The sequence below is a fragment of the Delphinus delphis genome, chromosome 14 (assembly GCF_949987515.2).
Source record: "Delphinus delphis chromosome 14, mDelDel1.2, whole genome shotgun sequence".
NCBI lineage: Eukaryota > Metazoa > Chordata > Mammalia > Artiodactyla > Delphinidae > Delphinus > Delphinus delphis.
In genome coordinates this window covers 52,211,879-52,226,974 of record NC_082696.1, presented here as the reverse complement: position 1 = coordinate 52,226,974, position 15,096 = coordinate 52,211,879, and the positions used below count along the sequence as shown (strand labels likewise).

Here is a 15,096-nt window from a genome sequence, read left to right as displayed (position 1 = left end):
ATCACATTCTGCTTTTAAGCAATTTCGTTTTCTAATATTCCAAAACAATATGGTTTCAAATTCTGAAGACAACCTTTCTTAGTACTGAGAAAATTAATGTTTGAGATACACATGAGCATTTTGAGTTCTTTAAAACTAGAACACATTTGTGATAAGATGTATTTCAACCTTATTTCAGCTAACTTCAGAAGAAAGGGTGTTCAGTATTTCTCACATAAATTCCATTACAAGGTTAGGCCAATGTAAAACGTTTACATTCAGCTGCCATTGCAAAAAAAAAAAAAAAAAGCATCCTGGAAGCAAAGATGGAAGGTCTAAGACAGCAGCAACCGCATCCCTGGGGTGTTTGTTGGAAATGCAGAACATCAGGCCCTGTCCCACCTCCTCTTCACAATCTGCATTTAAACAGGCAGTGATTCCTATGCTTGTCACAGTTGGAAAAGCTGCTGGGCTAAGAAACCTTAATCATGTTCAAATTCAGGTTATACTCCTTAGTGAACACTGGATATAATCTTTAGTAATAAGGACAAGGTGACTTTTTTATTTTTTGAGACCAGAGAGTCACACTTATCAGAAATGACTGTAATTAATAATCACTGGTCCCACCCTCCTCCTCTTACTTGTAAAACATCCTTCCTCTTTTCTGAGTCCACCCCCTCCACTTGCTCCAAGACCATCTATCACTCCTTCCTCCAGGATGACCACTGTCATTTTCCACTGATTCCTCCCCTTTCACCTATGAACACACTGAGGTCTCCCTTATGCATAAAACACACACACACACGCACACGCACACACACAGACATTTTCTCTCCACCATGTTAACAGCTCAGCTACACCCTTTTTTTTCCCCATCACTAAATTTCTCAAGATTAGTCTGCATGCAACCTGACAGCTATCAGACCCGAATTAGCTCTCTTGAAGGTCCCAAGTATTTAACTGCCAAATCCAAAGGCCCGGTCCCTGTGACTTCCCTAGATCCCTCTGCAGGTTATGAATTCTTTCTCTGGCTCTATTGTCTCTGGCCCTTCTTCCTCTTTTTGCCACCCAAGCAGGGGCATTCCCCTCAGCTTAGCCCAGGGTCTTCTCTTTCCACTCCATACCTTTGCTGTGTTCTTCCCTTCCTCCACTTGCTCCTGCTTCAAAGGTCACCTCCACGCAGAAAACTTCCCAGACAGTATCTTCAGTCCTGGCCTCCCTCTAGAACTCTAATAGCCTCTTATTGTTTTCACTCATTTAATATTTATTGAGGGCCTATGACATGCTATTGCACTGTGCTAGGCATTGGTGAACAAAGAGACTCACACCTGCCCTCATGGTACTTACAGCCTATCAGGTACCACAGATGTGGATCAATGAATACAAGGGAGATAAATACTGAGGAAAAGTAAAGAGTGAGCTAGGGGAGAGAATAACCAAATCTAGCTGGAAAGCAGGGTTTCCAGTTAAAATACAAGATGTCTGGTTAAAGGTAAATTTCAGATAAACAACTAAATTTTTTTAGTAGAAGTATGCCCCAAATATTGCAAGGGATATACTTATACTAAAAAATTAGTTCTTGTTTATCTGAAATTCAACTTTAACTGGGCATCTTGTATTTTAATCTGCTACATCAGCAACCCTACCAAGAAGGGATTGTGCAGTTACAGAGGAAAGTCCTGAGGAACCGAGAGAAAGGATAAGTAGGAATTAGCAAGCAAAAGCGGGTGGTGGGAGAGGACATTCCAGAGAGAAAGAATAGTCGAGGCAAGAGTTTGTATTAATAGAGCGCTTCATGCTTTGAGAATCTGAAAGACGTACAGTATGGTTGGATCATGAAGAGGAAGAGTAATGGGGAATAAATCTATTGGGGAGAAGCCAGATCTTGCAAAGCCTGTGTATAGTACAGATTTTGGAGTTCCTTAAAGACAACAGGAAGCCATTTCAAGATTTCAAGCAGAGGAGAAAATGGACCTAAAATGGTTCTGTACCAACATCAAAGTCCAGGGAGGGGGATGTTCCCCACACCACCAATAAGCGATTTTCTAGATACCAGCAGAGAATCCTACAATTCAACTCAATTCTGACACATCTGCCCAGAAATAGCATCACCTTCCAGAACTAAGGGTTTAGTCCCACAGGACTGCCTCCTCCCTCCGGCCACACCTCAGACCCCAATCGCCAACCCGCGCTGCTGCCTGGCCTTCGACCAAGAGCTGTAGACCAGGGGTTCCACAACTCCCGCTTCTTTTCACTTAATTCGCTAGAACACCTCACAAAACTCAGAGTAACATTTTGTTTTCTAGTTTATTATTAAAGGATATAAACCAGGAACCACCAGATAAAAGAAGTACATAGGGCAAGGTATGTGGGAAGAGGCGCCATTCTCTCCAAATGTCCATGAATTCACCCACGAGGAAGCTTGAGGAAGCTTTTGGGTTTTTACAGAGGCTTCGTTAACTAGGCATAACTGATTAAGTCATTGACCAATGGTGACTGATTCAAGCTCCGGCCTCTCTTCTCCTCCCTAGAGGTCAAGGCGGGGTAGGACTGAAAGTTCCAAACCTCTAATCACATGACTGGTTCTCCCAGCAAACAGCCCCCATCTTTAGGTGTGGTTCAAAAGTCATCAATAACATAACGAAAGATATCGTGATTGCTCTCATCACTAGGAAATTCCCAGTTTTAGGAGCTCTGGGCCAGAAAGGACAAAAAGACCAAATATGTATTTCTTATTATAAATCACAATATCATAAGACCTGAGCTGAAGCTTTAAATGATCTTTCTGGCTGCCAGATGGAGAAAGGAATTGCAGGGCCAGGAGTGGATGCAGGAACTCCATTTTTGAGATTACTGTGATAGTCAAGAGATGTTAGTGACTCGATCATGGCAGCCTTTCTCTCATTGGTCTCCCAGACTCAGCCTATACTAAACCTCTCTACAAGATGTTACCAGAGTCATCATCTCAAAAAGTTACTCTAAACATATGATCTAACTACTAAAAATATTCAGTGGCTCTCACTGCACACCAAATAAAATCTCATCTCCTTAGCCTGGTACTCAAGGCTTTCTATAATCTTCTCAGAACAGACCTTTCCTGTCATATCTTTCCTTCTCTCCTGCAAGTGACTTAGCCCAATTAGACAATCTTTGAGGTTTTATTCATATACCTCTCTCTGTATGAATATCTATATCCGTATCTCACTTTCCTTCCCTCTTTTCCAAATTTCTTGAAAAAAGAATTTCCCTTCAAGTTCCAGCTCAAAAGCCTTCTTCAATGAGGCTTTTCCTAACCTACTCAAATAGAAGCTTTAGAAACTTACGCATTCAACAAATATTCAATAAGGCCCTGCAATATGTCAGGCATCGTTAGAGGTAAGAGGATGAAGAGAAGAATATCCCTGCCCTCATGGAGCTTACACTCTGTTGTGAGACCAAAGGTAAGCTAAGGCAATTGCAGAAAGTGGGTGAGAGTGTGGACCTGGCCCGTTCCACCTGGGTTTAAATCCTAGATCTATTACCCACCTCATGATGCTAGTATAGTAACTTAATTTTCCTGTGCCCCAGTTTCCCCATGGGGATAATATCAGTAACTATCTCATACAGCTCTGAAACTAAATGAGTTAATACCTGAAAAGCACTTAGAACAGTGCCTGGAACACTCAATAACTGTTAGCTACATAGCCATGCAGAATCCCCAGAGGGAGAACCATCTTGGTGTATTTAAAGGACAAGGTGGGGAAGGAGGCCAGTACAGACATAATAAAGTAGTGGAGGCAGAGAGTGATGAGGTCAGAAGCAGGGATCAGATCAAGCAGAACTTGGTAACTTTAGATCTATTTTGGTGGGCTGGAAAGACACTGGAATGTTTTCATCAAAGAACTGCCATGACGTCACATGTTTTAAGGAGAGGCCAGATAAGAGGCTACTGTTAAGTAGTCCAGGAGAGACAATGATTGCTGAGACTTTGGTGGAAACAGTGGAGGTGGTAAAAAAAATATATTCAGGGTATATTTTAAGGTAGACTCATTAGGACTCGTTGATGGACTAGACACGGATGTGGAGAAAGAAATTAAAGATGACTAGGTTAGGGGACTTCCCTGGTGGCGCAATGGTTAAGAATCCAGCTGCCGGGCTTCCCTGGTGGCGCAGTGGTTGAGAGTCCTCCTGCCGATGCAGGGCACACGGGTTCGTGCCCCGGTCCGGGAAGATCCCACATGCCGCGGAGCGGCTGGGCCGGTGAGGCATGGCCACTGAGCCTGCGCGTCCGGAGCCTGTGCTCCGCAACGGGAAAGGCCACAACAGTGAGAGGCCCACGTACCGCAAGAAAAAAAAAAAAAAAAAAAAGAATCCACCTGCCAATGCAGGGGAGACATGTTCGAGCCCTACTCCATGACGATCCCACATGCCGCAGAGCAACTAAGCCCATGCGCCACAACTACCGAGCCTGCGCTCTAGAGCCCACGAGCCACAACTATTGAAGCCTGTGCGCCTAGAACCATGCTCCGCAACAAGAGAAGCCACCACAACGAGTAGCCCCCACTAGCTGCAACTAGAGAAAGACTGCACGCAGCAACGAAGACCCAACACAGCCAAAAATAAATAAATTAAAAAAAAAAAAGATACTAGGCTTTGGGGCTGGGTTGCATTTATTAGGATGGGAAAGAGAGAGCTACAGGTACGGGCAGAAAATCAAGAGTTCTGCTTTGACTCAATAAAATTTGAACTATTAGACATCTAAGATGGTTGTCAAGTAAGTGGTTGGGTAGAAGTCTGGAACTCATGAGAAGTTAATATTGCAGAAAACATATGGTGTTAAAAGCCACAGGATGAGCTCACATGCTGAGTGTAGCTAGAGAAGAGGACCAAAGCCTGAGCCCTAGAGTACTGCAACATTTAGGAGTGAAGAAAAGAATCATCAAAGAAAACTGAGAAAGGGGCTGAGGTAGGCGGAAAACCAGGAGGGTGTGGTGTCCAGTGAAGAAAGTGTTTCAAGAATGAAGGTGTGATGAACTGTCAAATGCTTCTGAGAGGTCAAGCAAGATAACATCTAGTTCGCTCAAAGTAAATCATTCTCTCAGCTCCATTTTTCTCATAGTGGTTTATTTGTATGTTCTCATTGCAATATCCAACTATTATGTTGTAGTTACTTTTGTCTTCTCTCCTCTTACAGAGGTCCCTTAAGGTCAGAGACCATGTCTTTTCTCTCAAAATATCCACTACCCTACTTGCTCAACAAATGTTTGAATAGACGAATCATGTAGAATTCTTTAAGATTTGGGAGAATATGCGGAACACAGAATTAGCAATCAGACTTGGTTTTTACTAAGATATCCTAAATGCTCTAAGACTAAGGCATGGTCTTCATTCTGCCTAGAATGAGAAGTGTCCACCATGCATCTGAATTAGAGTTGAACTACAGCTAATCACAACCTATCTGGCATTTCTATTTTTTTATTCGAATGTTTCATGCATGGTACAACCCCAAAGTAACTTAACTTTTACCTGATTTGCTTATATATATATACTCCTCCCCAACCCCTGCCCCCACCTGGCTAGCCCTCATCTAAAGTTGGCTCCAGTTGATACCTTCACACGTCAGCAGTATCATCAATAACTTTCTGTGTCACACTTGAATGTTAGCATCACTATGGAACATCAGAGACATCAGGTAAGTTGACATTTCATATTACATGATAATTAATTTCAAAACCATGACAAAGGGAACTATTGAAATACAGGCACTTAGGAATGACCAAATTCTTAAGGGGGGCATGGTTGAGATGGCCTACGCAGAAAAAGGCTAGTAGTCAGGGCACGAAATTTTTCTCTAGGCCTGCACACAACAGATCAGATACAGGTAACAGGTCACTGAGTTACTGTCTCTGTAAAAGAAAGCTAAAACCCAACAGTTTTGAGTAACAAGAATATCAACGTCCAAATTATGGATTTAAGCTTTCAGCAACATAGCTTATTTGGAAAATGTGCACTAGACAGCACAAAGATACAGTCACCACATCCCAAACAAGTACAGTGTCTCCCTAGAGATAAGAAACGCCTGCCACATGTACCAGTGCCACAGAAAATCACCCATCTGCGGAGCCAGGCTCTCTGCTTGGCCTTTCCATTTGGAGCTCTGGTAATTAGTTCCCTGGAATGCCGCATTGCAGCTCCATGGCTCTTTTGCCTACCTTAATGGAGGTACCCTGAGAGCAATTATTCACCCCTGATTCCTGCTTACTTTCACACCTAAGGACTGACCATTTGCCTAGTTTTTATACTGGGATGGAAGTCTTGTAAAGAGACCCTGTGGTTTCCAGCCCTTTGACCACATCTTACTCTGTATGTGCCGTCAAATTATGGCACTGCTGTGCACCCAGACCGTCCACCCAGCGTTACCACGACAAGTTCTAACCTATTGTATTTCTTGCACATAGCTTGGCATATATTACTCATTATACACTTGGTGAATGAATTTCAGGAATGATACTGACAAAAATGGAACATAGCTAGAGGATGGCATGAATAGACTCGAGATATTTTTTGGAGGGGTCCTAAGCTTAAGAGATACTTTCAAATGGAGTTGTCAGAGAAAGTGGGATAAGGCTTACGCTCTAAACCCTAGGTCATTAGGATGTAACGATTTAATGTAGTATTCCCCAAACTAGAGTTCAATATGATGTGGTACTGGAGGAAAAATCCTATAATCAAGAAAATTTGGGAAATGCTAGATCAAATAGGGCTCTTAACCTTAGAATTTCTCAAAGTCTTTAATGTATCACTATGCTTTGGAGTCTAAAAGGGAGATATACTACACAGACTTTTCCAACCTTTTATTCAACAAGTATGTAGTATATAGTCCGCTGTGTTGCAGCACAGTGCTAGGTCCTGAGAATACAATCCTGCGCCAAACAGACCTGGTCTCTGCTCTTATGGAGTTTGTGCTCAGTGTGAGAAACAAATAGCATACAAATATTTATTATAAACCACAGTAAACATTACGAAGGAAAAGTTCATCAGTATTTTCTAAATGATACATGAAGCAGATACCTCTTCCACTGAATATAAGACTGAAAGACAAATATTTCTCTTAAAGCTTTTCATAAACTTGGTCCTAAGAGTCTACCTCAGTTTGAAGAACCCTGCTCACAGGTCTAACACATTTCCCTTGCTAAACATGTATTACATTTTCAGAAGTAAGGTCTAAAGGCAAAAGCAAGACACAAACCACTCATTTATGAAAAGGCCAGAATTAATAAATACCTCTAGACGCTTGATGAGAATAGCTCAAACTTTAGGGGCTGCTTAAATTACAGTGATGTTGAAACAGAAGATCTGTGCTGCGGTCTATGCTACAACTAAAATGAACGTGGACTGATGCAAGGTTCCGATCCACAGTGGTTCCTGCTGAAAGTAGCCAATTTGAGTAAGCCAGTCTTCACCAGTACTGCAAACCTGCACTCACTGCACTTTGTATATTGATTTCTAAACAACAAGGTCCTTCCTATTTTTATAGCTGGTATTTTTAACAGGAAAACACAGCATTGATTTTAAAGCATCATTAAATAATCCTGTTTTTTTCTTTTTTATACATAGTTGCAAAGCACCAACTATGTGCAAGACACTCGACTAAGAACCATGGTAAACAAAGAGGAAAAAGCCTGGTTGTGCTTTATTTATTCTTGTGATATGGGGGTGGGGAAGCTATAGAGGGAAAGCCAAATTCATCACTTTCAGAAGAATCAATTAGTATGTTGAAACATGTTGACATTTCTAAATCTTCAGATTAGTCTTTATCTCACTGGTGATCATTCCAACATATTGTCAGTTGACAAGAATAGTTAAATATTAAAAAACTTAAATACTTAATGAACCACCTACAGGATCTAAAAGTAGAGTGCTTTTTCACTCTATGGTTCCTATATTGTGACTACTAAGATTCCATAGTAGTATTACACTTGCCAATAAGTGTGGAGAATCAAATCTGTAATTCATGTTTGAGAAAACTGGACAAATAAATCTATGTGGTAAATGCATTTTTATTACAAAGAATCATTTAATCTCAAATTACTTGAAAAGAGGCATGACGTCCTTCTCTCCAACACCTGTGTCGGTAATTTTTAATACTTTCAGACCAAGAGATGACTGTATTTATAAAAACTTAAGTGGATGACAGAACTCAAGAGACAGGTAAGTATTTTGACTGATTCCACGCCAGTGATTGACCATGAATGGAATGGACTATAAATACTGTCATACTTGATTTTTTCCTATCATACTCCAAGATCCTACACTTCTATTTCAACTGTGTTGGCACATCTAAAAGGAAACCCAACTTACCTCAGACCTAAATATCAACAGTATGATAAATAAAACATGAGACTGTCATTCTTGGGCATGACCCATGTAAACCATATTTCTGAAAATTGAAAGAAAAAAATGTTAACCTCATAGAGCCTACAAAATATAAACATATCCTAGAAAGATTACCATTAAAAGTAAGTGTCACTCAATATCACATCTTGTATATTGTTTTCTTAGCAAACCATCCATTCCCACCTAGCTTCCAGTGAATGGGGGAATAAACATAACAGGAGCAGCCCATCCTGCGTTCACGTCCGACGGACTACAATGTGTTCTGAACATCACCATGCTATAAAGACTAGTAGGTCAGCTTTAACTATGAGCAAGCTACTTTGGGTCTTTAGATACATAAAGTCCTTATCAGTTCACTCTATCCATGAACTTGGGCCATCCAAGTGAAAAACAACATTATGAAGGACAAGCAATGATTTCCTTTATTTAGGCTGAATTTATTCCTTCCTAGTTAAACAATGCCAATAACTTAAGAACACATTTTCATTTCCTTAGGATGCTCACTGCCGAGGATGAGTTAAACAAGCACACTGAGATTTGTGGTCCTCTCCAGTTTTCTTTCATATGTTCTCCTTTAACCCTCCTATCGGTTATTTCTTCGAGAAACTTTTATGACAGGTGTAAGAATAAGGAAATTTTAATGATTCCCCCAATAGGTAACCTGATTTATAGTAAATTTCATTTTCAACTTCTAGAAATAAAGACAGACACAAAATTAATTTAATTTTTTAATAAACCATAAAATTTAAATATTCAAATAAAAAGAAACAAAAATAGATATTTAAGCCAGCACTAATTTCTGTTTTTATTCTTTCTCTGGGTATCAGAAGCTTGACTTACCTGGGACTAGAGTAGAGTAATACAGTTATGATGCTGGTGTAATAATGAACAAGTAGGTAAAAATGGGAAATGGCTTGATAAAACTTACTTTCAAATCTGGAAGTAAAGATCAGTAGCTCACTTGAGCCCACTGCAGAGACCACGCATTGGTCTTGTCTGTGAAAACTACTAAGGCTTACTGCTCTTACCACACTTATCTTCTTCACAGCTTAGCACTCCTGGCATTTTGATCCCTTTGCTCACTGAAGCTCACATCAGTCTGTCAAAACATCAAGAGGGAAAATCCCCAAACTGAATAGATGAATAAACACTTTTAATGTGAACAATCATATTCAGATCAACCTCTTTTGAAAAAATACAAGTCAGTGGGATTTTTAATCCTTAAGTACCTGAAATATTACTATTTTTTCCGCCTTACTAAAACGGCGCTTTTCATTTTATTGACATTAGCCAAGTATTTGCTACTTGCTTCTATTTTTCTCTGATCATATTGGTATCCTGTGTTTTTCTTTTTGATTGAGGTGTATACTTTCCATTCCAGAATATTTGATCTTTGACTAACTTTATCTCATTCTGTGGATAAGTCTGCTGATTAGTGAAAATCATAAAAGGAAAAAGGAAGCAGTGAGCACTAGCTGGATCTCACTTCACATTCGTACAATTTTTTTTTTATGAGAAAAACATTCATCTTTATTTTGGAATCTAAAACCATTATTGTATGATACTGTCTTTTAGCATACTCAAACGGGTCAACATTCAATATGAACAGCAAGCTAGCTCACAAGAAACAAAGTGTAATGCACAAGTACGTTCAGCTGGTAGAATCCCAGCAGCGTGGTAATAAAGTGCAGCAAAAATTTCCTTATTTGAATAAGAACTCTAGTAACCTCTGAATATTTTTGGTAAAGTTAAGGAAAAGCTATTGCAGTCTGGAGATCGGTAATCTTTAAACTTCAAAGATTGGCTACCAGGGACCACCGTGAAACATTAGACCTGAGGCCAATGAAAAACACTAGCTTGAAAAGGAATGGGTTTTTCCAAAAAAAAATGTAAAATTATACAGATGCTTAAGATACTATGATTTGACAGATTTACAGTGATAAAACAGCAATGATAAATGGCAACATTATTTATACTTTTGGTGTAAATAACACAGATTGAAAAATCGGCAGCAAGAAATTCTATGACAGCTCCTGAGACAAGTTATCCTATGCCCTACACCCATTCCATGCCAATGATGACCAGACTGAAAGGTAACACACAGTGAAAACAGTGATCTAATGTATGTGAGTCAGAAAGTACTGGAAAAATGACAAAATTGTATGTTATTAAATGACAAAACATATTTAGAGGCTTTATTTAAAAATCTCTCACTGTTCATTATCAAAGTTACAAGATTGCATACCAATAGACAGACTGTAAACATAGGAAATTTTCATTAAGGAAAGATGGGTTTACTGTAATTTGATCTTTTACAAAAAATTACTGAAAGTTATTGATAACAGAATTTCTCTTTTACTTTCTTAAGTCTAATGCTCTTGAAAATTAAACCAATGTTTCCACTCCCTTGAGCTAAAGTTCAACCATGGTCACCTTAGGAAATACCCCTGTTTATTTGTTAATCAGAAATACAAATTGAGTGGCACATATTTCCATTTTCTTCTTAGGCCAAAGGCTTCAGCTTCATTATATTTTACAAGAAAACAGAAGACTTGCAGTGGTCCTGTAAAGTCTTTCATGTCGCAGCTGAGGTTTAATGACGGCAGCGGAGGAAAGCAGTGGTGATGCAAAGTAAGACCAGCCCAAGTGCCCTTATCTGACATGGAATCTTTTTCCTGTTTGGCTTGTAGCAGTGTTTCTGGTCAGGCTGCCTCCACCAAACCTGATTGAAGCAGAAAGGTGACATGCTCTGGTAAATCCTGTTTAACGGTGATTCCGTTTAAGCAAATGGTTGATCCTTCAATCTGTTGGTTGCGGGATGATACTAATATGAAGAAAATTATCTGGGTAGCTCAGATGTTCACTCAGCCACTGCAAAGGTGTTTCCAACATTGGTTCAATTCCATGAATCATCACTTGATTCTTTTTTCCCCCATCTATTCCAAGAAAGAAATCCAACAATAATCGATAAGAGTCAAAACAGTTGAAGAAAAAATAATCTGTTGCCTTTGAGAATCCTCAGTGAATTAAATGGATTTTACTGCTTTAACAGGTTAAAAACCTGGTCTGTTTCCTGAGCAGGAAATGTGGACATGGAGAAAGTTCAAATGTTGCAATATGTATCACCCAAAACAGAAACCTGAGGGTTACAATGAATTCTGATAAAAATTCTGTTGCTATATGTGAAAGTATTCATTCTTTCTTAATTACTGTGCTTACCTAAGATTGACGTTAATGAAACCACAGTGGAGAAAACAGCCCATTGTACCCACTGACCAAAATTTATTTTAGTTACACATTAAAAACTGTACTATACGGCTATTAAAAATGACAGGTGGGTGAAGTAGGTCAATACATATTTAAAACATACAAAACAGAAATGTGTCTAGAAGTCATCAAGAATAAGAGCAGTGTTTAGGAAGATGTTTAATAAAACAGATGGGAGCTGTAAGTTAATTTTCAATAAAGCTGTTCATATATGTATGAGAAAATTTTAGGGACTATTAGAAGAAGAGTTAAAAGTTTTAATGAGAAGGAACTGGGAGTCTGACTCAGGGATTTCTGTTTCAGAGTACTGAAACTTGATTGATTTTTGTTAACACCCATTCGCTAATTAAAACGTTGCTTAAATTCACACTCTTCTCTGAAGTTCAAATTTTATTACAAATTAAATTTAAGATTAGTTTTGTGTCTTTTATGATTTTTGTAGGATATACTGACGATCTTTAAAGAAAACGGAAGCATGCTTGGTTGCTACAGAAAAACAAAGAAAGTAAAACCCAACTCTTTTTCTAAAAACAGAAAACAAAATAAAACAAAACAAAGAACCTTCAAGAAACTTTGTATCACTCCTTTAGCACAATTCTTGGTTTGTCTCTTTTAGTCTCTTCAATCTACAACATCTAAATCTCTCAGCTTCCTGGACACAGAAGACAGCAAGGCAACAGGGAATTCATGGAACTGTATGAGAAGGAAATACCCTATTTCTCCTTTCTGCTCTGTTCAAAATGACTTTTGCATCCCTAGTGCTCAAATGTCTAGGCAAAATGGGCTGATGATGTATGGTGATAATGGCTTGGCTGGCACCTGAAACAAGAGACCCTTTTAAAGAAATATTTAAACTCCCTATTAGAGGCAGCACAGTCCTGGGCAGTGACAGTCAACAGATTGACAATGAGAGGACACAAAAACACTAGAGAATTGCTAAAAGAATGCCAAAAATAAAGACCTAACAAACATATTATCAACCCCAAAGATAACCAAATAAATGTCTCCAAAAAACCCTGAAACACTGTGTCATAGCTTAAAACAATTTTGGAAAAAGATATCACCTTATAATACTACTAACTTAAAAAAATTCTCTCATTGTTTTGATTTGTCCACCAATCTTTGTTGCATCTATACATACTTTTTACACAGTTGTGATCACAGTATTAATACAATGATTGGTTTCCATAATGATGTGAATCATTTATAACTAAAAGATTAAGCTATATACAGAATACTATAGAAAGCACAGTATTAGTACTTCGAGAAGATTTTAAAATGTTGATATTCAAATGGATAAGCCCTCAGCTATCTGGAATGATTCATACTTTGTAAGTTCTAGACTGCCAAGGTTTCACTGTATTAAATCTTTCTTAGAATATTTAAAAACATTTCCGCTGTAGTTCTCTTTATATTCTTGTATATTTCTTTGAAATACCTTAATGGTCTCAGAATCTTCCTCCTACTTAGCACCGAGTCAAAAAAAAATTAAAGAGCACTGGTATAAGAGTCAAAGTTCCTTAACTGTAAAGCTCTTCCTTAAGCAGTGTCACCTTTGGATACTATGAAATAGAGCTGAATATCCAAAATACTCTGCAGCATGTAAATGTGGCACACTGACGCATGGTGTGTCTGAAAGGCAAAAGGCTATAACCCTGTTACACAAGAGGACAGTTTAAGAACTGTACAGCAGAAGCTGGAGAACATAAGCACAATTCAAACACTTTGTAAAACAAACCCAATAAATCACGTTATCAGAAACCTGAATAGGCAGCCCTGATTCTCTGGTTTAACCTGGGGCCACTTTTAATCTGGAACATAAACGTGTCGCTAAACACAGACAACTAAGCAAGTGATGTCATATCCCTCAACACAACAGTCTAAGATTTTAAATATATAATTTGGTCACTGCTTACATTTGTCCAAATATTTCACCTGTGTATATTTATCTTTTTGGTTTTCCGACTTTCTCTGATGACGTAACTCTCATCAGAAGGATTCTTACAATGGGACAGCAGTTTCCTTGAAACTCTTAAATAATACTTCTCTCTTATTTATCACTGTATCCTCAGTGCCTAGCGTGGTACCTGACAATAAGTGTTTTCAGAGCTTGGATCATTTTGCTGCTGGTAAAACACACTATCAAAATTAATGTTTTGAAAATAGTTTCTAATGACTACCACTCCTATGTAGAAGAGCTCTACTGATAAAGACTGTTTTGGTTATTGAAACAACAAAAAGTCAAAATGTTTCCAAATAAGCCAAGAAGTATATATGCCATCACCAAAACTGACGCTACCACAAATAACAACAAAGCATGACTGGACATTTTGGCAATATCAAAGCTAACAAGACTAAATAGTAAAAATTTAGCAGATTTTTTTTCCCCTAACAGAAAGGAAACACTTGATGATACTGCTACTAAAGTAAATCGTGTTTTTGGTAAATATATCTTTGTGTTTCAAAATTGGAATCTAGAATTTAATACTTGGGAATAAGAAATATGTCACTACAAAGTAAATGACTCAGGAGAAATATGTTACTCCACGTCCCACCCACTCAGATTTTTAAAAACGTTAGTCTGATGCTTTAAAGTAGGCAAGCGTTTGAGACAGTTATCGAGTGAACTCATTCTATATGAAATTTTCACATACAGGGCACTTTTGGGGGTAACTTTTGATTTGGATATAATTTCAAACTTAGAGAAAAGTTGCAAGAATAGCACAAGGAATTCCTCTTCACCCAGAGTCATCAACTGTTTACATTTTTACCCCAATTGCTTTATCATTCTGTGTATATATATATAAATACTTTCTGAATCATTTGAGAGTAAATTAGAAACAGAGTCCTTTACCTTTAAATATTTCAGTATATACTTTCTAATAAAAATATTCTTTTATATAACCATAGTACAGTTATCAAAATAAAAAACATTAACATTGATATTATACTATTATGTAATCATTTCAAATGTTACTAACTATCCTAATTATTTTTTTCTCCAGTCTAAGATCCAGTCCAGGAACCACACACTGCATTTAATTTTCAGGTCTCTATACTCTCCTTTAACTTGGACAGTTTTTAGCCTTTCCTTGCCTTTCTTAACCTCGACAATTTTGAAGAACACATGTCATTATTTTGTAGAATGTCCACACAGCAATTTAAAAAAACAACTCTTTTAATTCATCTTGTAAATATACGGACAATCATTCATAAATACTTTGAGTTTGTGAATTAAGGAAAAGGACAGAAAAAAATATCAGAGACAAGCATTTTCTTTGAGTAGCAATTAAATTCACTTTAAGAGTTAGATGTTAAATCTAAAGAGATCATAAATCAATACAGAGAATATCATAATAAAATTTCATTTCTTATATTCATCTTACTTATAAGCCTCAGTATTATGAAAGATAAAAATGTAAACACATCACATAATGTTTTATTATCACCAATACCCTAATAAAAACAAACAAT

General features: G+C 38.0%; 1 protein-coding gene across 5 annotated transcripts in view; it reads right to left on the bottom strand.

Moving 5' to 3' along the window:
• Positions 1–9,085: 9,085 nt before the first annotated feature.
• ATG5 (autophagy related 5) overlaps positions 9,086–15,096 on the bottom strand; it is a 119,732-nt gene continuing 113,721 nt past the window's right edge. For 3 of the 5 annotated variants that reach the window (XM_060030166.2, XM_060030165.2, XM_060030167.1), the window contains one exon: positions 9,086–11,291. In XM_060030166.2, coding sequence (XP_059886149.1) covers positions 11,155–11,291 — 137 coding nt within the window. In that variant the 3' untranslated portion in view covers positions 9,086–11,154. The remainder of the gene's footprint in view (positions 11,292–15,096) is intronic. The other 2 variants (XM_060030169.2, XR_009521949.2) reach the window with 2 other exon arrangements.